The sequence below is a fragment of the Podarcis tiliguerta genome, assembly GCF_965153285.1.
Source record: "Podarcis tiliguerta genome assembly, chromosome: 6".
Lineage (NCBI taxonomy): Eukaryota > Metazoa > Chordata > Lepidosauria > Squamata > Lacertidae > Podarcis > Podarcis tiliguerta.
The window spans coordinates 64,416,785-64,443,036 of NC_139539.1; the positions used below are offsets into that span (position 1 = coordinate 64,416,785).

Consider the following 26,252-nt stretch of genomic DNA (forward strand, 5'->3'; position numbering starts at 1 on the left):
GTACTTGGAAGGGGAGGGGGCAAGCGAAGAAAGACATGTCATTCCTGAGGACCGCTGGGTGTGTGGGGCGGCGCTGGTGGGGAGACGAGAGCTGGTAGAAGAAACGGAAACTGACGAATATGCCCAAAATAAGCTCAGAGGCCTCAGGGGAGAGGGTGAGAGCCCGGAGGGTTTTGAAGAAAGAAATGGGGCATTGTATTACAAAGGGGCACTGTATATACCAGAAGGTGAATTGAGAGGGAGGGTACTCAAGCAGTTGCATGATAGTCCCACGGCGGGACATTTTGGACAACACAAGACCATGTGGATGGTCACCAGGGAGTTTTGGTGGCCCAAGGTGAGGGAAGATGTAAAGGAGTATGTAAGAGGGTGTGACCAATGCCAGAGGGCCAAGGGGGAAAGAAGGGCGCCGGCAGGGTTATTGGAACCACTACCCACGCCAGAACGGCCTTGGGAGGCGGTATCAATAGATTTTATGACGGATCTGCCCAAATCCAAAGGGAAGACGGCCATCATGGTAGTAGTGGACCTGTTAACTAAGATGTGCCACTTTGTAGCATGTTCACATGCAGTCACAGCGGAAGAAACAGCGAAGTTGTTTGTAGAACACGTCTTCCGGCTGCATGGCGCCCCCTTGAGGGTTGTCTCGGACCGCGGGAAACAATTTACTTCCAGGTTCTGGAGGAAGCTCATGAGCTTGCTGCACGTGGAAGTCAATTTTTCGACGGCCCGGCATCCGGAAACCAATGGGCAGGCGGAAAGAGCAAATGGCATCCTCCAACAATATCTGAGGTGCTATGTCAATGACAGAGGGAATGATTGGGTCGAAAAGCTGGCGCTGGCAGAATTTGCCTACAACAATGCGGAGCATGTGTCCACAGGGATGAGCCCCTTTTTGGCCAATTACGGGTGTCACCCCAGGGCATTCCCGGGGGAGGGGGGCGAGAGATGGAGCGTCCCAGCGGCCGAACAGTTTGTAGAAGAGATGGAAGCGATCCATCGTCAGCTTCAGCTCAACTTAGAAAGGGCCAAGGCTCAATATAAGAAGCAGGCAGACAAGAACAGGAGGGAAGGTGAAACCATAAGGGTGGGGGATCAGGTGTGGTTGTCCACCCAAGGGTTGCCGTTCAAAGGGGGTTGTAAGAAATTAAGACCCAAGAGATTGGGACCCTTTGAGGTCATTCAGCAGGTCAACCCAGTGGCTTTCAAACTCCGGTTACCCAACCACATGAAATTGCATCCAGTGTTCCACCGGTCATTACTGTCACCGTACAAGGGGGGAGGTGAAGAGGAGCACACCAGGGGACCGGTCTTGGAAGAGAGGGAAAGCAGTAACCATGTAGCGGAAATCCTCGATTCCAGGTGGAAGGGCAATCAGGTGGAGTATTTAGTGGCGTGGGAAGGGGAACCGGAGTCAGAAAACACCTGGGTGACTGCAGAGGAGGTCAATGACGAGGTTTTAACAGAAACGTTCCACCAAAGATTCCCGCGGAAACCACAGCCGGTAGCAAGGTTTAGAAGGGAGTATTTCGGCACCACAGACGAGGAAGAGGAACTGGAAGGATTCGCGGAGTCGGAGTTGGAAGAAGGAACGGACTCAGATGACGAGGAGTACCGAGAGACTAGGAACCACAACGAGTGGAGAAAGGTGTTCGAAACTTCAGACGATGAGGAAGGTTCTTTCCGGGGTTTTACCTCCTCACAACCCGTAGGGGAGGAGACGGGAGGGGGTGAAGGGGGCCCTGGAGGGGAGGTGGATGTCAGGGAACTGCCATCGGCAGGACAGGAGGTGCCAAGGCTCTCTGAGGTAGAGAGAGACTTGACACCTGAAGAGGGAACCAGTAGGGGGCGAACAGGAACGTCAAGGGAAGGGGAGTCGGAGGAATGGCTCAGAGATGCTTCCAGTGAAAACAGTGGGGAAGTCTCAGGGCCCCCTATAGGAACACCCGTTCCTCGGCGGAAACTGTCACGCAGAGAGTCCAGAAGACGTGTTTCCGTTAAGGAGCTTTTATGTTGGAAACGTTTCCGAAAGCAGCCACTTTCGGATTCTGCTAGCGACTGACGCAGCCATGCTGGAGGGGCTCCGTCACAGGCAGAGGTTTGAGAAGCTGTTCAAACTCTGAGGGATTGCAATTTACACACAAGCAGCTCTTCATCCCATCACAGCTGGTTATTGCAAAATTAATGCCATCTTATTGAACAATAAGACTGCACCAATCTCCATCGTCAAAATGCTGGTAAGTTCTTTCAAACAGCTGTGCATTCTATTCTCAAAATAATCAAATATTATATATCCACTCCACAATTCGTATCTTTTAAAAGAGCATGCCAGTAACCCTTAATGTAAACTAAAACCCATCTCTAGAATCTGTAAGACAGGATATAAATGCATCACATGGACCTCAAAATCTCTCACTCAAGAAAAGCTACATTATAGACATGCAAAAGTATTTGGGGCGTGTTATACCAAATCCACTGGGATGCACATTTTGCTGCCTTCCATTGCTGTACCATATAATCTGATTGCACTTATGCAGTCAGGTTACTTTTATGACAAGGAGAGGTATTCCAAGCTAGTCCTAGTCAGAGGAGACCCATTTAAATTAATAGACAGGACTAAGTTAGGTTCGTTAATTTTTAGTGGGTCTACTCTGAGTAGGACATAGCTGACTACAACCAAGGGAAACACAGCATCTCATTTCAGTGCCTATTTTTTTAGCCTTGTTTCATGCGTTTGGATCATGTTAGAAAAAACAGCGCCAGGACCGAGACTTGACTGCCCATCCCAACAGCATCAATTGAAGTTTTTCAGCATATGCAGGTTTAGTCTTATCAGTGTCTCCTAACACGTGCAGAAGGCACTAATGTGTCATTGCACTTGGGCTCCATAAATCAGACGTTAAGAATAGTCTCTGCTAATCGGATATGATGTGACTGCCAAGCAGATTTTTTATTCTTGATTTTTTTTAATAAGTATCAGTAGCTGGTATAGCCTTAGGGTAGTACTGTATCTGAATAAGCTGTACTGAGTGAAGACCCACTGAAATCCTGATTAACTTAAGTAAACTGATTTCAATGGGTCTTTTCCAGGTAGGACGTAGATTGGATATCACTATTTATACTAATTTATACTAATTACAGAGCAAGTCCTACTGAGCTCAGGAGGACTTGTTTCTGAGTAAACATGCTTGGGACTGCACTTTTAATTCTGTTCTACTTATGAAGTTCCCTGAAGGCTTTTTGTCCAACCTTTCTAATACTGTCTATACTGCCAGGAAGCAGCTCTCCAGCAGAGGTCTTTCTTACCACCTTCTATCTGATGCTACTGGAGATGACAGGGATTAAAGCAGGGATCCTCTACATGAAAAGCATGTAAGGTAAAGGTAAAGGTACCCCTGCCCGTACGGGCCAGTCTTGACAGACTCTAGGGTTGTGCGCCCATCTCACTCAAAGAGGCCGGGGGCCAGCGCTGTCCGAAGACACTTCCGGGTCACGTGGCCAGCGTGACATCGCTGCTCTGGCGAGCCAGAGCCGCACACGGAAACGCTGTTTACCTTCCCGCTAGTAAGCGGTCCCTATTTATCTACTTGCACCCAAGAGTGCTTTCGAACTGCTAGGTTCGCGGGCGCTGGGACCGAACAACGGGAGCGCACCCCACTGCAGGGATTCGAACCGCCGACCTTTCGATCGGCAAGCCCTAGGCGCTGAGGCTTTAACCCACAGCGCCACCCACGTCCCATGTGCCACCCCCCAAATTGATCTGTGGCCCCTATTCCAAGCTGTGATTAGCTTTTATTGGCAGCAGACTAAACGTCTTTCCTTCTGCAGTGTTGGATGGCTGGTTGAGAGGAGTTCCCTACCAGGACAGACTTTGCTCGTGTGCTCAAGACATCGATTCCATAAAACATATTTTGTTGCAATGTGCAAAATATGAGCAAGCCAGGGCTGAACTGATATTACCCTTGCTGGTACCTTTCCCAGGAAAATCAGAGGCTCACTATGTCAGGTTCTTATTGGAAGACCAGACAAACGCTAGAACATTAGCAGTGGCAAAGTTTTTATCGGTGGTTGCAAGAACCAATGATCCCTGTATTCTGAACAAAATGCTTGTTTAACCTGGAGGTAGGCTGTATGAATTGTGTATTGCTTTGGAACGATTTGTTGGGTCTCTGGACAGTAATAAAGATTGATGATGATTTATTGGCAGCAAACATAACTGCAGATAGGGTTAATAAGAATTTCCACTGAGTCCAGGAACTGAAACAACAGCTCTGAAGCTTAGCTCAAGTCACTCGTTTTTACAATAATTAAACTGAAAGGCAGCATTGCATGTAGTGGACCAATGGCTTGCAAAACTTCAGCATTTAATGGCACTAAATCAAAACATAGCTTTATTGCCAAGATTCAATGGCCTAATGGAATTAGTTTCTTTAATTGTGCAGTGTATAAAATGTTAGATTGAAAGCTAAATCAGGTAAGCTTGGGCAAGTCTGATTCTCAATCTCACAACTGAAAAAAATATGAATAATCTCATCCAGGCTGGGAAACAGGTGGTTGTTAAAAAAAGGGTTATATTAATTAAATGCAGCAGCTTTGCAAAAGTTGTGGTAAAAACCATTGATAAAACCAGTTAACTAGTACTTACAAGGTCATTCATATTGGTCTGGCTAGCTGGATGGATTTCTTCCAAGAACTCCAAGACATAAAATGTGTATCTGTCCATCAAATGAACTCCAATCCCAAGATCTGGTTGATGCTGAAAAATCAAAGCACAGAAATTTTTGTGAAGCACATTCAGTGACAATCGTGTTCAGCACTAAGGACTGAGGTGAAAAGCCCCACATCGACTGCGTGCTTATAAGTTACCTTCTGTGGACAATCTAATTATCCAAAATACAATGACTAATCATTAAAAAGCCATCATGAGAATCCTTTTTTCTTCTACCATGATGTGCTGCCCAATTGCTTAGAACAGGTTCTCCAACCTGTTGCCCTCTAGATGTTTTGAATTACAACTCCCATCATCGTTGTCCATTGGTCATGCTGACGGAAGTTGAAGGCCCTAACAAGAAAAGTATCTTGGAAATGTTGTCACTGATCAAATAAATGCCCCCCGCTTACTCCCACCATTTTGTCCACCAACCATGTCATAGTCCTACTTTCTGTTTAAACTCATTTATTATTCCACATGCTAGCCTTCATTTCTCTACAGTATTGCTCTCTGTATCTAAAAAAACCCCAAATTAGATGCAAAACATGTGCCAGAGGAACAATATCTTCTATTGAATACATTCAGGCAGACTTGTTTATACAGTAGCATTTGTTTAAAGCACCAAATCTGGTAAAGGGCAGAGATTTTCATTACAGAATTCCAAACCTCCAGCATCCATATATTATTAACTAATACAATTAAAGCTATACACTTACTGAAAGTGAGTCTTCTCCAACCTGGCTACTAGCCAAAGCCATTATATTGGGAGAATAAAATCGTTCATACATGGATGCACCTTGGCACGTATCAATGATAAACAGTAACTCATTGTACCTGGAAGAAAACGAACATATTTTGTGTCTACCATTTTTTAAAATAAATCATGGGCCATTATTCCTATGGCTTCTAAAGGTCATTAACACTTTTGATTAGGAGCCATTGAAGATTTCAATCCTATCCCAGACTTGGGGGCCATTGTGATTTCTAAGAGAAAGAGGGAGGTGGTCATGATGAGTTCTGGCACCTCTTTTTCTAGAAAAATAGCACCGCTTAGTTCTATACAGACATGTATAGGATTCCACTGTTCATGAAAAAACTAGCAAAATGGGATGGTTTTTAGCGTGTGTGTGTGTGTGTATAATATTAATATATATATACACACACACACACACATATATATATAATGTATTTGTATACTAGCAGTGCCATGTATATATGTGTGTGTGTGTGTGTGTGTATACATATATACACACATACACACACATACACACACACACGGCACTGCTAGTTTCTGCTTAAGAGAAGTTCCATTGTAACGTGTTCACAGACCCATGAGTTCATTCCTGATCCAATAAGATCAAATAGAAGAAACTTAAAGGGAATAATGACTGGATTCATTAAAAATTAGTATGCCTCTTCATTTTCATAAGGTTGTAAACAGACTGTTAGGCAATTCCCTCTAGGAAAACTGGAGGAGATAGTAAAAATGAATGTGTATCATTTATTCAGAAACGAGACAGCAAAAGTTTACCTCCTTTTCTGCCACATTTGTTCAAAGGCATCTGCAAGCTCTACATTTGTGATTTCTTCAGAATCCTGAAATTTCAAGAAACCATTCCCACCATGACCTTGGGAGGAAAAAGCATAAATTAAACTGACATGCTCTAAAAGCTAAAGCAACATCACGTAAATACGCTTTCTTAGTCATTCATCATGAAGAATTCATTATGGAGATAAAAGGCAGAGAAGAAAGAAACAATTCAAGAAACACCAGAGTTCAGCCTCACAAGCTGAGACTGAGCAGGCTTTAACAGTATCATATCTGTATAAACCATTCCCTTTTGTAGAGACCACTATTTTTCTTTCATGAGACACACAAATTTTCTTTTGAACTGCGAGTTCTTCTTCCCCAGTCAAACCAGTGAAGGTGTAGCATAACAAACTCCTCAATACTAGAAAGATCTCTAGTTCTTGAATATGGGGATACTACATATCTTCTTACATATAGTAAAAATGTAACAGTGTTGTCATGCAGTCACCATAGGAGTATGTGCAGTGCCACATAGATTTGCATGAAAACAGGGTGCGCAACAGGAGCGGAGGAAGAGACATGGACATGTGGGGTAGTCTGAATGCAAGGGAGAGTTGAGAAAGTGGAGGAGGAGGAGAGGGGAAGGAAGAAGATATGAAAATCAGGATACAAAGTTGGGCTACAGAATAGGAGGGCATGGTGACTGTATAATTGGATGGAAGGTGAAAAGGGTGCTTAGTAGTTGCAAGGAAGAAATTCAGTGTTGAAGGAAGAAGTTCAGGAGAACTCTAATTTTGTTTTTCAACCAGTTCAAGATCTGAGGAATTCACTCAATGTCGCTTCACAGCTAAACTTATCAATTTCAAAAAGTCACTAGTGTATCACCCCAGTTATGGGCCCTGGTATACATCACATGCGCTGCAGTTACACAAATTACACAACGGCTTTCTTTCTGACTCATGGATACAAGCTAAATGTGGCCCTCTGTACTTAACAGGAAGACCATTAAAATCATCATTCTGGTAATGTCCCCCTAAATAGACTTTTTTTTGGTATGTTCAGCATATGACTTGAATTGATTTATTTTGCAATTAGTTTGATATAACCATTCACTTTCATAACTCTAGCAAACCTACTGCAGGAAAAGCCATTCAGCAAGGTGAAGTATTCTGCTCTGAATGGAACAGACCTCTGTGACAGGCATTGCTCTAAATATGTGCAGTGCAAAGATCACAATGCAAAATGTTGAAGGAAATACAATTACCTGTCATATATATAAGGATATTGCTTCTGTCGTCAGAAAGCAGACGCTTTGAGCGAGGTGCACTGGCTGGGATTCTGCCCGTTAATACTCGCAGAAAATTTTCCACAGTAACCTAAACACAGAAGATTATCATCCTTTCTAACTATCTTATACCCTGCATTTTAATGCATACCCCCCCCCCCGGCCTGGCAAGACATGTTGTCATATAAAACAGCCACTAATGTCTAGGACGGTTCATTAATAGACCCATAGATTTGACTGCAATACCAGACCTCACAATCCCCCATCGTGCAATTTCTTCTTCATAAAATTCAAAACTTTTTATCACTGAAGAATAATAAAGTTTACAGCTGAAACACATGATATCTAGCACATGGCTACCACCATTTCAGTCTTCCTAATGTGCCTTCATTGATTTAAACACCTGTCACACTGTGTGGCTTTATCTATGTGGAACAACTTGTGTATCTGCTTACCAAGCAACATTACTATGCGTTACCATGGCAAAATGTTAATAAATATATTTCGAGACTTACAATCCCTCAGAGGCTGAAAGAAAATAAGATTCTTGTGGTAGAAACGTTTGATCAGAGATTGTCCATCTGGCCAGCAATTTGGGGGGAGGGGGGGCAGAGAAACTTACAAAAAGAACACTAATCTGCTATGTTTGCATACAGATTCAGAAGGCTCAGAAAGTGCTCACATGAATCAGGCTCATGACGGCTGTTTAACTAAACCCAAAATCTGAACACAGTGAGAGATAACATATTCTCTTCTGAGAAGTCAGATTGGCAGACACGAAATCTTCTTTCCCCCCTCCCCCGACAGAAATATTATTGTTTAATCCAGGCAACAATAGGATGCTTGCTCTGCTGCTTGCTTGGAAGCCTGCAAATTATTGCAGCTGCCATGTACTCAATTCCTCTAAGAGATACGCCTGGGGTCAAAACTTCATACCTGTGCCCAATTATAAACAATGGGAAGCCCAACATCTCATTTCCTTGAAGAACTTGAAAACACCAAAGACATACCCGCCCCATTGATTAACTTTTCAATTGTCCAGAGTGATTTGGTGTGCTAAAACATTTTGTTATCAGAGCTCATGAAGTGCCTAAAGTACTCTCATTACTAAATAACCCTCTCATTTTGTATGAGAGTTTGAATAATCTCCAACTTGCTCATTATGTTGAAAAATGGCTCTGCAGCTCAAGAATATACACATTCTCAGCAAGAAAATCCAATTCACTTTGGAGTTATTTCCTCCTTAAGCTCTCTTCCCCCTGCCTCGAACCAAGGCAGCATTAAGACTTCACACTGGTGAGGAATTCCTTGAGCAAGGAAAATAATTATAATCTAGGCCTCCAATTCTAAAACACACAAAATATATTTTAAAGCCTTTAGGCTTTTTTATTATTCCAAATACAATTACAGGATTATGAAATTTACACCTGCCTGGTCAGCTAAGATGAAGACAATCAATTCCAAGTGACAAGCATTTGTAAACAGCCAGAAAGCAGACTCCCCCACCATCTCTCTTTTCAAGCCATTAAAATGGCAAAACAACTAGCACTGGTATATGTGGGTTAGGAATCTTGGAAGACTTGTTTTCAAAATTGGTATAATATGGCCTTGGGAAACCCATGCTTCAGACTCATTCTCAAGCTCTATTACCTCCGTTATGTTAGGAAATGTTTGCAAAGTTTAATAGACACAGTTCAAATGTCAATGCAAAATAATACTTAGCAAATGCTACTTGTTCTAAGCACTAAAAAAAACCCAATCATTAATAAAGTTTTATAGATTTTCAACAAAGCAATGCTGCCATGCAAGATAACAGAACTGTTACTTCCCAGTATCACATATTGGTGATACTGTTGATACAGTTCCTGAAGCAGTGGTTCAAGATTTTGAGGGACCAAATGGTAGAACTTTATTTCAACACATACCTAGTGGCTCTAGAAATAATTCCCTCTAGTTTCTTGACACAAACGGACCTCCCACCCTTTGAGCAGGCAGACTATCAGCACACACATGTCCCAGTTCACCAAGTTGGCAAACACTCAATTCAGGATTTTCTTCATACTTTACCTCATAGCTTCGGTAATCCACTTCCACGTCATCTCCATAGACATTCAGTTCCATGTTTTTGTGACTAAAAACAGTAGCTGGGCTTGGATTTCGTGGGTTGCATGCCATATCATCTGCCAGCATCAAGACTATATGGCTGGTGGATAAATAAAAGAATTTTAGTTATGGCCAAGTCATACATGTTGTCAAACTGTACAAGGTGGTTGCAACAAAAAAAACGCTGTAAATAATTGAAACACCCATCAAATGCACTCTAGCTGTTAAAAAATCAAAGTGCAAACTGCCTGCTTTGAAAGGCAACTTATCGGTTTTTAAATCCTGCTTTATATGCAAGACTATTTTGTGACTAAGCAGTCACACATAGAGAACCAAAAACAACATTAAGAAGTTAATAAGGGTAATGTTATTTTAACAACAAAGGACAAGGTGCTCAGTTCCATTTCAATCCACAAAAACTAAAGGCGGTTTGGAAATTGTTTCAAATGCAAACAGGTGCTGGGTCACCCTGAAAATGAATCTGTGCAGATCAATCAGTTGCGTTTGTTCTGCCTATTGGTCTTGTCTTGCTTAGTCACTGCAGTATCATTAGCACAGTACCAACACAGGCAGGAAACAAAACTCAGCAATGGAGCATTGGCTTTGCATGCTTAAGGCTCTGGATTAAATCCCGGACTCCTCCTTTTAGATGGACAGACTAACCAGATTTACATTTCTCAGATAGCTTCAGGAATGAACAAGGAAACCAAAGCACATGTCCCTGCTGGCCAGAAAATGTACATTCGGGTCCCTGCATGGTAACTGGCTACTCCTACTCCAAGTAGGCTCATTTAAACCAATGGACTTGTTAGTCACAACTAACTCAAGTCCGTTGATTTCAGTGGGTGAAATTCAGCATTGCATTCTTCCCATCATTTTCTCTGCACAAGCCTTCCAGCTTGCTAGACAGAACGATCCCCTATCCTCCACCCACACATGGAACTGAGGAGCCAATTTCGGAGAGCAGGGAGAGAAGACTGAGAAAAGCTCAGTCCATGAGCAAGGCCTTCCACTGATGGTAGGCCGGTTAGGTGAATTCTGTCCAATATTCTGATATAGTCAGACACTGACTCCTGTTTGTTTCAGTTCAACTTATCTCAAATACAAATTGTATGTAATTATCCTCTATTTCCCCTGCTTCTCTCAGGCAACAGCTATGATGTGCAATCAATTCATTTTGTGACATCTTTCACTTACAAAAATTCAGAAAACCGTTATTTCCCATGACATATATGAAATCATAAATGTGATTTAATTATAATTCTATTATGGTATGCATTAGGTAAGGTAAAGGTAAAGGGATCCCTGACCGTTAAGTCCAGTCGTGGATGACTCTGGGGCTGCGGCGCTCATCTCACTTTACTGGCCGAAGAAGCTGGCGTTTGTCCACAGACAGCTTCCAGGTCATGTGGCCAGCATGACTAAGCCACTTTTGGCGAACCAGAGCAGCGCACGGAAACACCGTTTACCTTCCCACTGGAGCGGTACCTATTTATCTACTTGCACTTTGACGTGCTTTTGAACTGCTAGGTTGGCAGGAGCAGGGATCGAGCAACAGGAGCTTACCCCATCGCGGGGATTCGAACCGCCGACCTTCTGATCAGCAAGCCCAAGGCTCTTTGGCTTAGACCACAGCGCCACCTGCGTCCCCATGCATTAGGTAGTTATGTTGCAAATTGTTTTATTTTAAAACCATTTTTAGTTTAATAATAATAATGCAAATCATCATCCCCATTCCCTTCCTTCTAACCAAAAGCAGTTTAAGGGTCTTGGATAATTTAAAAAAGTAGGGCATCTGCTTTATGTGCCAAAGGTCCCAGGATGATTCCCCCCCCCCCCGCCTTCATTGGGTAGAGCTGGGAATGCTGGTTATTACTCAAAAGATGTAACTATCATAGATGCAGTGGAGGTTGCTCCTTTAGGGCAAATGGGGCACTGCCCTACCTAACTCTAGTCTCCCCTCAGATATTCTGCCTCCACAGGAGGATTGGGACACAACTAGAACTAATTGTCTCCCACCTGCCACTGTCTCTGGTCCACCTACTGCAGGTCACGTTGCCTTCTAACCTACCAGTCCTAATGGGGACCAGGGACCACTGCATACATGGTACTGAGCAGGGAGTATGAGCTGACAAGCAGAATGTGAGCTAGTCCCTGATCGATGTGCCAAACTTGTTTGCCTCGGTCATTATTTGGCCAGGAGACAACAGGTTGATCTATCAATATCCAAATTTGCTGACTGCAAGTGACAATGCAGGCTACTCTCCCACTGCTACACACACACACATCTGGCCTCACCCACTGCTGAAGGGGAATCCGCAATTTGTGCAGACTTTTTACCTACCCAGCATTTTCCCCTGTCTAACATTTTTCATTTTTTCTTTCAATTTACTCCATCCCAGGCCCAGCCATGGAACACGAGTAAATGTCACCAACTCAGCAACTTCTGTTTTAGCTTGGAAAACATACCTTCAATCCCAAAAAGCATTGTCTGAAGCTATCTAGTAAATGGCCAACCTTGCAGATTCCCCCCCCCCCCGGACTAAGTGATCATTAAGAATGACTGACATATGCAAATCACAACTCTATGCAACTTGGTCCCACGTGATTGCTTTTGGATGTGCATAACACTCAGCAAAGGGGACTTGCAGATGTTCATAAATTTGGGTGGGATTGTTCCTGAAGTATGACATTGCTAAACATACTGGGGACTTTGCAATTAGGGAAATAATTTAAGTCTGATAACGTGGAATTTATTATGCTGAAAGACGTGTCCAACGTTGTACTAGCCTATTATCTACCAAAGAACAGCCATTATCATTGTACTGAATATATTCCCAATGATTAGATGCAATCTAATTTTATTCTGCTGTGTTGCATAACAGAAGGGGAGGAATACATACTCTGGAAAGTGGGAGCACAATGCGGTGTGTCAACAAGCAAAAAGCTTGTTTGTAACTAAAAATCATTTTCCTAACTGCTTTTATGGCTAAATGACAAGACAGGTTTTCTTTTGAAGCTCTAAAAAACCATGCATTTCTTCAGCTGGAAAGTCTTTTTTCTTAAGTAATAATAATAATAAAACACTTTCAACAATCCTAATAAATTTTATTGTTAAAGAACAGTATTGCTATTGCTTATCACACATACTTGATGTCCTGTTTACAAAAAAGTAAATACAGGTTGAATTTATCTTTGGTTCCTGATGACAAGTAAGTGATTTGTGGACTTAACACTGCCACACGCACACAAAGAGACATCTTTGGTCAGGTTCTACTCCCATCAACTGCAACCTGGCAGCAGCCATTACATCAGGTTGTACTGGAGGAGGGAGGAGGAGGGATTCAGGACCACTCCTTCATCACAGCGAGAAACCAGCTACTTTTTGTGCCTCCTCTCCTTGAACTTTTCCACTTGCACTGGTCATCAGAAAAACCTGCAAACAACTTGACTTGAGTTTGCTTAGTTCCTCCTCCTTCCCAAGCCATTTCCATTTTTGTCCTGTCTTTTTAGATTGTGAAGCCCAAGGGGCAAGGACTGCTTTTGTTTTTTAACGGTCTGTGTTTCTTTCTTGCTAAAGAGCAAGATATTTTTAAAAAGAACTTTGAACAAATAAAATAAACAAATGTGATCTTTTATCTGCTTTGGAATCTGCCATTAATTTCAGGCACTGTATCTGTTGGCTTGTAGCCAGTCTGTGTTGTGTTCTAGTTTCTTATGCCTTGTTAATGGCTCCTCAGTCAGGCTATCAGTCAGATTGAAAAAAGGAAGCAAAAGGCCATCTAAAACAAAGAGGACTGGGCAAGATCATAAAGTTGTCCAGACTCGGGGCAGTGTTTTATTTTACTTTGTGTTTATTGGCTTGCATGAAGGAAAAGCTTTGCTTAGTCACTACTTTGGATGTGGAACAGTCATGGAAGTAGGAAGGGTTTCCTCTGCGAGACCTCGCAGCCTACCTCACAAATGTACGATAAATACCTTTTTCTTTTTGCAATGATATATGGGCCTGAATATAGCCACTAGACCATGACAATGTGTTGTTTAGTTAGCAAGCCTTGCTGTCATCAAGAACTGGCTTCGGACCTATTGCTTTCTGAATATGCACTGTGGTTGGTTTTAAGATTCTAGACATGAGACATATTCTAGACATACGCTTGAACCTTAATACATGTGGACAGAACTCTGCTCATTAAGCATTGGTTTGCCAGCCTCTCCTCTCCACTACAGCACCACTAAAAAGGCACCCATTGGGGCTGGGACACACACACACACGGGAAGTTGAATGGGGGAGACCTTTGGGTATAGGGCAGTATAGAAAATAAATACATACATACATCATACATACATACATACATACAAAGCTACAGTAGTGGGAGGGGAGAAATCAAGAAAAATAAACAGAAAGGAAAGCAACTGTCTTCTCAAAACAGACAGTGTTGGATCCAGGTTACTTTTTGCTCACTATATTTGTAGGATTAAATTGTGACTAAAATTTATATATTTCTATTTCTATATATATGAATGAATGAAATATATGCATCTGCTTCACTTTACATATTCTAATACCCTTTTCTTTCTGATCTCAAAAGTACACAGATAATCAATACAGTCACAGTTATTAACTCCCTAATAACTTTCCACAGAAATATATATTGAAATTCTACATTTCCCCTCCAAAAACATAACCACTTAAGCACAATAAGCTGTTCTCAGAGCAGGAAAATGATAAATGTGATAAAGCATTCATGTTTCAAAATAATAACTCATAGATAAGCCTCCAATATGCTCAGTTTCCATATATTTCCTTTTTTTAAAAAAGAAATTAAAAAATGGAGAGGCCAGGAACACTCAACTCTCATTATAGCTCCGCATAAATAGCATGGAATCTCTGCTAATGAGATAAAGTATGCAGATACAAATAGAAAGGGGCATAATTAGGCTCCCCCCAAAAAGATCCTATATTGTTTATAACCACATAATTTGAGCAAGCCAACTATGAAGCTTATCACTACATGCAGATGCCAGGTTGGACGGAGGTCAATGTCTGGAAGTTGCCTTTGCAAGCAAGACCAAAAAATTAATTAACACCTCTAAATGTTGGCCAACAATACGCTTTTATGATACAGATTTTTAATGTTATTGCTACTTTGGCCAAATTTTCATGTTCATTTTCCAGATGGCGCAGTCATTTCAATCTCTGATTGACTCAGAGTTCTAAAGTGCAAGGCAGCGTCTTCAGGGCACACCAAAACTCAAAAATCTTACCACATGGGGTGCACCAGAAGTGTTCGCACACACAAGAAGAATCCTAGTTTAATAAGAGAATCCAGCCTTTTGAAACACCCACATGTATGTCACTGCTTAGAGCCAGTATTGGGCTGCCAATATCTGCAATCTGGGAATTGGACTGGACCTAAATAATGTTTCATAATTAAGGATCTCATCCAATTACATTTAAAAGGGAAAAAAATTAATGATTGTTCTTTTAAGTAATTAACCTATTAAAATGATTACTACACTATTTCAACACAGAAGACGATTTCAGACAATGTAATGTGCTAATGAGCCAACAGTTATAGAACTTATTGTTCAGAAAATCATCTTATGCTTTATGCACACAATTATGTCATTGTTTTCTGGATTAATTAATCCAGAATTAGTGTTTTCCTCATCCCACTTCAGCTGTACTTGCAAACAACCAGGCTGAAAGAATACACAAGCCATTACGAGAATGTTTTTGGCTAGGGCCAGATCACCAGGTCACGCAACACTTCTTGCACCACCATCTGATAACCTTCACAACAGAAACACTCCTGTGACATTCCGGTTTGGACATCATTAACAAATAATCCTTCCTGGGGAGGGAGGTCCAACTAATACCCACATTATTCAATCTGGCAGTGGTGGATTTACTAGCTAATCCAATTAATTATTTCAGCCTTACTGAAAATGTTAAGTTGGCGTTTTATTCAAAGCCAAAGGATGGTTCTTCTTTTTTATTCTACATGTTTTTCCACCCATCTTTTCGACTAAAAGACAGAAAATTAAAAGGCGACTTAAAAATTGGCAGCTAACTGCTGAAAGAGGAAACAAACTGCACTGACAGCCACCTGAGGGAAAGGCTGTTTTTGAAGCAGGGTGTCTTCACAAACTTCCTTGAAGACGGATGAATGCAAACCTTGAAATAGGATATTCCATAGGGGGTGTATTATAGCCCAGGGTTAGCCAACATGTGCTCTTCAGATGCTGTTGCACTTTCACTCCCATTGTTTTTGATCACAGGCGTGCCAGCTCAGGCTGATGAGAGTTGGGAGTCCAAAAACATCTGGAAGGCACAATGTTGGCTAACAATGGTTTAGGGCAGAGCGCTGGCTACCAAGGAACCTGCCTGGCATCCCTTTTGTGGGATGCCCACCCGGCGAGGTGCAATCTATCTCCCTCAGTGCTGATTTTCAGGAGTATTTCACAGACTTTCCTCTTCACCCAGGCATCTGATAACTAAAAGATACTGTTCCTTGCAACCCTGTAATCAAATGTCTTTTTAAAATGTTATGATTAGTGATGTATTTGTAGCCCTGGGCTCCTTCAGGAGGTGATCCATTACATACACTGAACAAATAAAAATAGTATTTGTAACATGATTTTATTTCACTAAATTTGTATACCACTTGATTGTAAAATAAAATAAAAAAGGCTCAAAGCTGTTCACAAAAGGATAAAACCATAACATCAGGAAAAAATGACAATGCATTAAAACACACACACACACACACAGAGTTAAAATACAGCTCACATAATTTGGGGCCATCGCATTGCAAGTTTCTCTAGAATCACACTACTGAAGATAACAGCACAACATGATGTCCCGATTCACACTGAAAACTGTATTCTGAACTGGAGCGTCTCCCTAAGCCTAAGGAAGCTGAGGAAAGTGATTTTCTGAAGAAGTCAACAGAGCTAATTCATGCTGCCAGGCCTGAAACAACTTATTATAGTGAGTGTTCATTTTGAATTTAGAGGGTCCTCCAGAATAACAACATCTGCCTTTTTCTTTTCTCTTGCAATCCAATCCTAAATATTATTATTAGCCTGCAAGTTCAGTGGGCCTCACCTTCTTCTGTAAGGCATGCCTAGTCCTAGTGCTGGACTATGACCTGGGAGACCAGGTTTCAAAACACCAATAGACCATGAAGCTCACTGCGTGATCCAAGCCAGACACTAACACTCAGCCTAACCTACCTCACAGGATTGTTGTGAGAATAATATGGGGGAGGGGTGAGCCATGAACACCACTTTGTGCACCTAAGTGGGAAGACGGGATACACATACAATAATAAATAATGTAAGAGGAGGCTCAAATCTGATTCCCACTTTTGAGAACTGCTAAAATATTTTACTTTCGCACACACACGCACACACAAGAGATTATGAAAGCCCTTTTGGAGCTTTGGTATACTTTTTTCAATAAAAAGTAGGTGACAGTTTTCCCATCCCCTTCCACCAAGTACTCACTTTGTTTTTATGAAAACGCCCAAGTCTCTAATTATACATCAGTGCAAGTGTGTAATAAAAAAGGCTATTTTTGTAGCAAACTTTTGTAATGCAAACAACAAGATAAGATTTGTGTTTTCGGTGGATACAGGTTTAAGAGGATGGGAGTGAAGAGGAGGAAAAAGTCCTGGGGGCAGGGAATCAAACTGCAGGATTCTAAATGTACACAAAGCAGGACGAAGTAACAGGACACTAGCATTTCATCTGGAAGAGAAGAAGAAGAGTTTGGATTTGATATCCTGCCTTTCACTCCCTTTAAGGAGTATCAAAGCGGCTAACATTCTCCTTTCCCTTCCTCCCCCACAACAAACACTCTGTGAGGTGAGCGGGGCTGAGAGACTTCAAAGAAGTGTGACTGGCCCAAGGTCACCCAGCAGCTGCATGTGGAGGAGCGGAGACGCGAACCCGGTTCCCCAGATTACAAGACTACCGCTCTTAACCACTACACCACACTGGCTCTCATCCCTGACCACTGGTCCTGCTAGCTAGGAGTTGTAGTCCCAAAACATCTAGAGGGCCGAGTTTGAGGAAGCCTGCTCTAAAAGGACAAAACTGAGACTAAAAATCAGTTTGGTAATTTCCCACAGGAGCATTTTGAAGGAAAAACAACACAAGCAGTTCCAACAAGACTTGCTCTTCAAAAATCTCCCACGCCAAATTCTCAAAATGATTTTTGGAGCCAGCAGAGTTTGGTGAACTCTGCAGAGAAGTCAATGCTGAGACATTTGCAGGTGTCCACTACATCTTGTGTGGATGTTAAAGAAGAACATCTCTGGACTGTGGACTCTAACAATGACCAGCCAGCCAGAGCTGAGAAATTTCAAAACAGCAGGCTAGAACATAGGGAAGATGTAAACTCTAGAAATAATAAGACATGCAAACAGAAATTAACAATCAACACTGTATTCCACCCTGTTTTCTAGTTTTTCCTCTCATGAGGCAGTCAGCATTCTGTGACCACTAACCCAGTTCTGTTCTTGTTGAAATATGGGTGTGCAAATGGGTGTACCAAAAAAACACCAAACAAAGGTGGAATTTACACACATATAAAAACCGTTCTGAAAATGCTTTTTTTAAACTGCTTTAAAAAATAATTGCATTTTCCATAAGGATCACTATCGCCATCTAGTGTCACATTACATATTGCACTTAAAATACACTTAAAACATTTTACTTGCAGCTGGAAAGCTGAGTCCAAATTCATAGCTAGTATGAGGTCTGAACTGAGATGCAAGTGCCTAATGTAAATCCTTACCCACGACACTACACTAGTCCTTCTAAACAACACAGAAAGTCATTTTCACAATGCGTATGTTAGTGACTGGCAGGATGACATGTCACAATGTAGCCACCTGCAAATTGTATTGATGGCTGTCATGGTCCTTTGTTTATTTTTTTGGCTGAAGAGATGTACTAGCAGAATCAGCACAAAGGGAACATAATGCATCTGAAAGGAAATACACATGAAGCAAAGAACTGACAAACAGTCTGTTAAAATTGGGCAAGCAGAGAATCAGATGGCAGCAGAATCATCCAAAAGGTGAGAGTAGGGTTAAAAAAAAATCGCTTCCTAGGGGAAAAAAATGTTATCTGGAATTTTCAAGTGATCATACCTTTTCACACAGTGCCTTTGAAAATCCTTTGAACCATCAAAGATCTCAGTAGGAATGCCTCAGAAATTCAGCTGTAGCAAGTAACACACTTCAAAACATGGTACCTATTTGGTCCCCTTTGAACATGCAAACATGTCTTTTGTCAAAAAGAAGCAAGCTTTCCATTTAGTTTAAGACCTTGCCGATTAATCATTTGATGTGTTAATTAAGATAAAATCTTTTTTTAATCAAGGCATACTAAAATGGCAATGTGTTTTCTGGAAAACTTAAAGTTAAGTATAGTCACATATATTTAGCAACTACATACTTGATCTATGGCCTATTCCTACGTATCTATTGTAATTCTATGCCAGAAATGTAAGGTTGGAAGTGACTGAAAATCAGCCTACTCAATACAAAATGAGAGATAAACCATACACTTGGGTCGCACTGCCTTTCCTTTAATCCAGACTCCGACATGTTTCAGTCACACCCACCTCAGCTGATGATCAGTGGAATTTAACAACTGGAAGCCCATATTCGGAGCACCCGGGTCAGTGCAAACATAATGCAGAAGATCTTTTAATCATTATGAAGAAATTATAAGCAGGCTATCAGCATCTCCAGTTTTTCCTCCTTACTGGAATAAGCTGGACCTCCAACCTTAACATCTCCTTAGTCTTACAACTGCAACTTGTTATCTTAACCATCTACAAAACCTAACTATGGTAGAAAACCTGGTTAGAATGAACCATTCACCCGTGGACATATAGCAGCAAGCAAGATGGGCACAGACAACATCAGAGCCTAATAAAATATATATATATTATTGTTTATACCCCACCCACCTGGCTGGATTTCTCCAGCCGCTCTGGGCTTCCAGCAAAATACAAAAAATAATAAAATGTCAAACATTAAAAACTTCCCTGCCTCTCTGGGTACTGGGGGTGGGGGGAATGTTATCTGGAATTTTCAGAGATGTTTTCTAAAAGTTGTGTAATTCTTTTATCTCCCTGACATTTGATGGAAGGGCGTTCCACAGGGAGGGCACCACTCCTGAGAAGGCAGACTGTCCCCTTCTCTCCCCTCACCCCCCAATTTTACATTTGTCTTAGTACTTTAAAGCTGTAAACAACCTCCATATTTTCTTACCTATCAGGAATGCCTAGTCTCTTGACACTTCTGTAAACTGAAAGGGTATTGGCCACATGGCGGTAGTTAAACCAGAATCGAGATGTGCACACCTAAAAGGGTCAGAAAAAAGTAAGCATGTGTGGATATATTTATGGTTAGAAAACAGTAGAATTAATTCTACAGCCACAGCCCCACAAAACTATATGTGTGCAGAAGGAAGAACTGTGCATGCAGCCAAATGTTTCTTTGAAGCTTTCACCAGATGCTTCTTATGATTCAGCAGCAAGCTTCATTTTGAACTGAGAAACAAATTCTGTTTTCAGTAGCAATAGGCTGCAATAAGAACTCTATTAAAAAAACACCTCTGTTCTGTGTGCAATTCTCCTATGTGCGCATACAGACTGAATACATGATTCTCCCATGCGTCTCTGGGTACTCTGGTTTAGGCTAATACTTGCATTTTTTCTCATTATGATTTATTTTTAAACAAATGGTGACTGATACTAGTTAAAATATTTTCATTAGAATTATTTATGCCCTTCAGATGCTTAGTGGATATAACATTTTGGGATGGGATCTAATCATGTAGCCCACCCTCCACCCCCACGTGCAAGCAAAAAGCATTTCCATACACCATCAAAGTGGCAATATTTTGGAATATTTGTGCACATTGATCATGGGGAAGTGGATAAAAATGTAGAAACTTACCAAAACTGCCCAGTTGTTTGTATGTCCACTTCTAAAAAACTGTTCTGCTTGATCCTGAAGAGAAAACAAACAAAATAAATGCAAGAAACAAACATCCAAGAACACCGATTGTTGCTGACTGCTTATTGATAAACAGGAAGGATTTGTGCCACTGCAGTTTGCCACAAGAACCAATTCTGTGAATGCTGCAAAATCTAACAGTAGCTCCAAATTTTTACAAACAGGACTACGGTATAGGAAGTTCCAGGGTTCAAAATAAAATACCTGAGCAGAACTGAAGTAGGAAGCCAGTTTGATTCACAAGCCAATTTGCCTATTTTAAACTGGGCCAGACCTGAAGATGCTTACTGCCAGACTACAAATTATATTCACTGTGGAAATTAGGTTGTTTTAGGCTTGGAGGAGAAAACTGGGCAATAAGCAGAAAAATAAGTCATTGCTCCTGCTTCGGTGTGCCTATGGTTCCCTCCAGCTTTCTCAGCCTGTCTCCACAGGTGCCTTCAGTGTTCTCAATAGGCATTTCTCAATTACACATGACTATGTTTCACACAGCAGGTGATGATATGAGGACAACTCTCACACAGGTGGCTGCTATTATTATTCCTACTTCATATATGAAACACTTCCTAAGAAGCATCGTGAAGCAATTTCACCACACAATAAAAACATATATAAAACAATCTCATATATAAAATCAGTTACAGACCATTACATCCATAAACACTATTTCAAATCAAATACAGACACCAACTGGGGTATCCCCACACAGAAGGGCTGTTGCAAGTCTCCCACAGACCCCCAAAAAGCCTGTCTGACATGTAACTTGGGCAATTCCAAGATACCCACCACACTAAAGGCCCAATTCCAAAACTGTGTGGAGCAGGCCTCCTTATAAGCTAGTATCTGCAGGATGCCCTCTCCTGTAAAGCACAGTGTTTGAATATGTATGAAATGAGGCAATACTTTAGGTATCCTGGTCTTTATGGCATACCCCCAAGCATGTGCAAACATTCTCTATCTTACCAACTGTTTCAAAAAGCATTAAACTGACAAAGGTGAGGTGTTATCAGCGCCATATGTAATCTCCACACTCACAGATAGCATACCTTCAAAAGCCAGATGCTAAGACATAGGCCTAGTGATATCACTGCATGTTTTTCATTGCCAGCTGAATGAAGTGGCCGAGTTCTGGCCTGGCCCATATGTTTTGGTCAGCTGTAACTGAGGAACATGTCTGTCTGTTCCGGTTTGATTTAAATAGGATTTTAATTTGCTTTGTCATGCATTTATACTTTTAACGTGCAAGTGCCTGTGCTTGTAAACCACCAGCGCATAACAAGTGATAAAGGGCAGTATAGAAATTAAATTATTCTTATTCTTGGTAAACAAACGTGGGGGAGATATTCTCCCATCCTGTCCTCCTTGCATGCTCTCTGAAAATAACAGGATGCTTGGTTTTATTGACTCCCAAGTCTGATCTGACAAGGCTGTTTTTACCTTGTTATGAACATCTACACATATGCAGAAAAGAAGATTGAATGGCTGGAACAACTTCCATAGGGGAAAAGGCTCTGTTTCCTTGTTTAGGCACAGTACGAAAGATTTAGAGTTGCACAGGTGAGCATGAGCAACTAGGTGGCTGACCTTTGCCTTGGCCCACCTGAATGCCTGCCCTGTCCCTCTAGCAACAGCAGCGGTGAGGATGAGGTCCAACAGGCCTCATCCTTCCTGCAGCGCCTCCAGAGAGAGAGGACGAGCAAACAAGCTGAGGCGGCAAGGTGTGGCGATGATCAGTCCCACCTGTTTCCTCATAAAATGCAACCCTGCTGGGAAGACTAAGCTGGGCTGGGCCGGAGGACGTCTCCAAAGCCTTGATCCACAACCTGGAACCGACCCTGCTGCAACTGGCTCTGGTGCGTGCGCAGGAACTGTTCCGCAAAGGTGCATTTCCACAACCAGAGGCTTCTACTGTACTTCTAAAGTTGTGCTTGCTTTTATTTCGCTTTTAACGTCTTCTTCTCAAAGAACGATTTTAATCCCTGGCAAAAGGCTCCTGGGTTACACAAAGTCACTCACTCACAGCAGCAAAGAGGGCACACTGGGAAGGGAAAACTCAAATGCTAGTTTAAATGAAACAGGAGGGTCAGGGAGGGGAAAGAACCAGCGGCAAATCCCTTGCGCAGCCGTGCAACTCAGCCCAGCTAGCTCAAGCCAGCCGGCCCCCCTCGCCCCCGTCGCGTACCTGGATTCCGTCTGCGATCGCTAAACTACAGCAACCCAATAAAAGAGCTATTACTATTGCTGCAGGAAGACTACACCGAGGCGCGATGGAGGCAGCCATATTAAGCAGCTCTGACGACCAGGAAGAAGGAGGAGCTTTGGAAGCAGCCGGCTTTGCCGCGCCTCCTCTTCTTAAAGGTGGCGACGCGCTCTTGCCGGTAGCAGATCAGTCCGTGCGAGAAATGACCAATTCATAAACCAAGAACTCATACACTGACCACTACTAATGAAACATATGTTGTAGATATTTTTCCATCTTTATTGTGCTATTTTTGTGATAAACAAATGACGTGAACAAACTTGGTACATATACTTATTTGTGTTACATTATTCTTGTTTATAAAGCCCAATAATAATGAGAAATGATTTAGCTATCGCCTCAGTGCTCGGCTAAGACTCTCGGTCATTGCGATTTCCGACTAGGATAGGGGCGGTTATGGCTCAGTTGGCTGTAGTTGAATGGTCTAGAAACCCACGTGTATATAGGCTTAAAGCCCTGTAAACGCAAAGTCACTCTGTATGCCTAGGACAAGGATCTCTCTCTTCTTCTTCTTCTTCTTCTTCTTCTCTCTCTCTCTCTCTCTCTCTCTCTCCCACACACACACACACACACACACGGGGTTTAAGCAAACTAATTTCCTGCTCACTGGTGCAGATGCAAAGCATTCCACAACGAAACTATGACGGTACTGCAGCCCGATCCAATGTAGGCTTAGCAAAGAGCTCCCATCAGAAGGCAACGGTGGTGCAGTTAGCTAATGAAAGGCAGAAGTTATCATAGTTCTTTCCCCCCACATAGGTCATTAGAAAACCGCTGAGGGTTTTGTCAGCTCCCCCCCCCCCAAAAAAAAAAAGAATCGTGGAAAATGTAGGTTACCCTTCATGGAGCTACCGTTCCCAGCACCCTGCTGTCAGAAATCTAGTGATGGGATAACATCCTTCACCACGCTTGAAGCATCAGGCCAGATTATGGGGGCCAGGGTGTAGATAAAAAGGTGGACCTTCCACATCCATCTCCAAAGGTCTGTTTTGTATGAGGAATACTGCTAACAACCAAGAACAACACATAAACACAACCTCTGATGGAGTTGCAAATCTCAGAAGCATTACAGGAGATGAAGTTGAGCTGACTATAGCTTTACCAAGTCCGCTAGCTAACTAGCTAGCGAGCTATTTATTTATTTACACCCCATTTTTCACATTGGAAGGGGGCAGGGGCAGGCTTATGTGCATCCCACCAATGCACACAGTACTTCAGAATGCAACCCCCACGTAAATGGGGAGTTGCCTGTATTTATTGAATTCCTATACAACCCTTCATCCGACGATCACAGGGTGGCTTACAATATAAAAACACAAAAATACAAAGCACAGTAACTAACAACAACACACACACAGAGAGAGAGAGAGAGAGAGAGAGAGAGAGAGTTTTTAAAAGGCCATGTATAGTTTAATTAGTCAAAGGACTGGGAGAAGAGGAATGCTTTTGCCTCATGTCTAAATACAGTGGTACCCCGCAAGACGAATGCCTCACAAGACGAAAAACTCGCAAGACGAAAGGGTTTTTCGTTTTCTGAGTTGCTTCGCAAGACGGATTTCCCTATGGGCTTGCTTCGCCTTTTTTTAAAGCCGCCAATGCATTCCTATGGGAAACCGTCAATACGCAGCGGTGCTTCGCAAGATGAAAAAACTCGTAGAACGAAAAAACTCACAGAACGAATTAATTTCGTCTTTACGAGGCACCACTGTATATGCAATGAAGGCGCCAGGTGAGCTTCCCTGGGGAAAGCATTTCACAAATGGGGAGCTACTGCAAAGAAGGCCCGTTCTTATGTTGCTGCCCTCAGGACGTCTTGTGGAGGAGGCACACAAAGGAGAACTACAGATGGTTATTGTAGGGTCTGGGTTGGTTCATATGGGAAGAAGATTTCTAATGGGCCAGTGAAAGAATTAGCTAAAAGACTTTTAATTAAATTGATTGCGGAGGCAGAAAATACCTACAAAGGCCCTGTATCAAAAGGATGATGTGCACAGTATACTGTGTACCTTATAGACTGCTCTGTTCACCTGAAATAATGCATTCTTCATTTGCTCTGTGTCTTAAAGGCCTTTGATCTGATCCAGCAAAGCTTCTCTTGCAATCAAATAAATTAGCACCACATTTGATAAGATTTCTACACTTCCCTAAACAAAACACTGAAGGACAGATCTATGCAATCTAAATCTTATTTAGAAATGGAATCCTGTCATCTCTATGCACAGGGCCGGATTTAGGTTTGATGAGGCCCTAAGCTACTGAAGGTAATGGGGCCCTTTATATGTCCAGCTGTCCTTTGTCAACAACAAATTGTCGCTGTTTTTTTGTGTTGAATATATGCTATAAGGTAATTTATGGACCTAATAGGTATCTAAAGCCATTTTATTTGTTTTTTTTATCTTATATTTTGGAAATGTACATCCAGGGTTTTTTTCCTTTAATTTTTTTTTTTGGGGGGGGGCTGAGAGAGTGGGGCCCTAAGCTATAGCTTGTTTAGCTTATACGTAAATCCGGCACTATCTATGCATCTGAATCATCTATTATATAAGTTGTTTTGTTAAATTTGTCCATTAAATACAAAGACAATATTAGTCTGTACCACTGCCCTACGGTAAGGAAATCTTGATTCTTCCCACCAGTGTCCTATTTTTAGTCCTATTGTTGCTAGCAAGAAAATAAGACAATAAGTGCTGCTACTAGTCTTGAGCACAACTGTTAAAATTTGTAGGTGTCAGCTTCAAACCCTCAGGTACCTGGCTTTTTCCTAGCTCTGGAACATGATTGATTCTTTTATTAAATCAGAGCCGAGTCATTAGTGCCCATTTCTGGTCCAAACAAAAATGACTACACAGCAAGATGCCAGCAAAAGATTGTATGCTGGAATAGAAGGGGCATTTAACCCAATTGTTCAACACTAAACACCTGGACTGAGACTAAATGTACTATTATTAGAACAGTGAGAAGCTTCTGGGACAACATGGCTATTCTTTGTTTCCTTTGAATGTGAGAGCAATGAAAGCTGAAGATGTGTTCATAGTATCTTCTTTATTTACATGCACCCAAGCAGAGCCTCTTGGAAGCAAGCAGACTCTTAACCAATTTTCCCAAAGAGCAATTTGGACAGACCCTCAGCCCCAAAACTGCACGCCCAGCTGAATCCAGCAAGCAACTCTCCAATCTCTGTCATATTTCAAAATGAAAAGTGCTGCTTCTCTTGCACACCTGCAAAGCACAGGTCTCAAAGCCCACCTCTGCCATTGAATTATCCATTCAGGAAATCCTCCACAATCATTAATCAACATTATGAGTCTTTTGTGAGG

At 41.9% G+C, this 26,252-nt stretch overlaps 2 protein-coding genes across 2 annotated transcripts in view; one reads left to right on the plus strand and one right to left on the minus strand.

Moving 5' to 3' along the window:
- Positions 1-23,007, minus strand: part of PIGK (phosphatidylinositol glycan anchor biosynthesis class K) — a 103,618-nt gene extending 80,611 nt beyond the window's left edge. The window contains exons 1-8 of the mRNA XM_083448438.1: positions 22,858-23,007; positions 20,616-20,669; positions 19,926-20,017; positions 9,595-9,730; positions 7,507-7,618; positions 6,243-6,339; positions 5,428-5,545; positions 4,646-4,756 (exon numbers count right to left, since the gene is read on the minus strand). Coding sequence (XP_083304564.1) covers positions 4,646-4,756; positions 5,428-5,545; positions 6,243-6,339; positions 7,507-7,618; positions 9,595-9,730; positions 19,926-20,017; positions 20,616-20,669; positions 22,858-22,956 — 819 coding nt within the window. The 5' untranslated portion in view covers positions 22,957-23,007. The remainder of the gene's footprint in view (positions 1-4,645; positions 4,757-5,427; positions 5,546-6,242; positions 6,340-7,506; positions 7,619-9,594; positions 9,731-19,925; positions 20,018-20,615; positions 20,670-22,857) is intronic.
- The window catches only part of ST6GALNAC3 (ST6 N-acetylgalactosaminide alpha-2,6-sialyltransferase 3), a 643,023-nt gene that overhangs the window by 506,407 nt on the left and 110,364 nt on the right, over positions 1-26,252 (plus strand). The gene's annotated exons all lie outside the window — the stretch shown is intronic.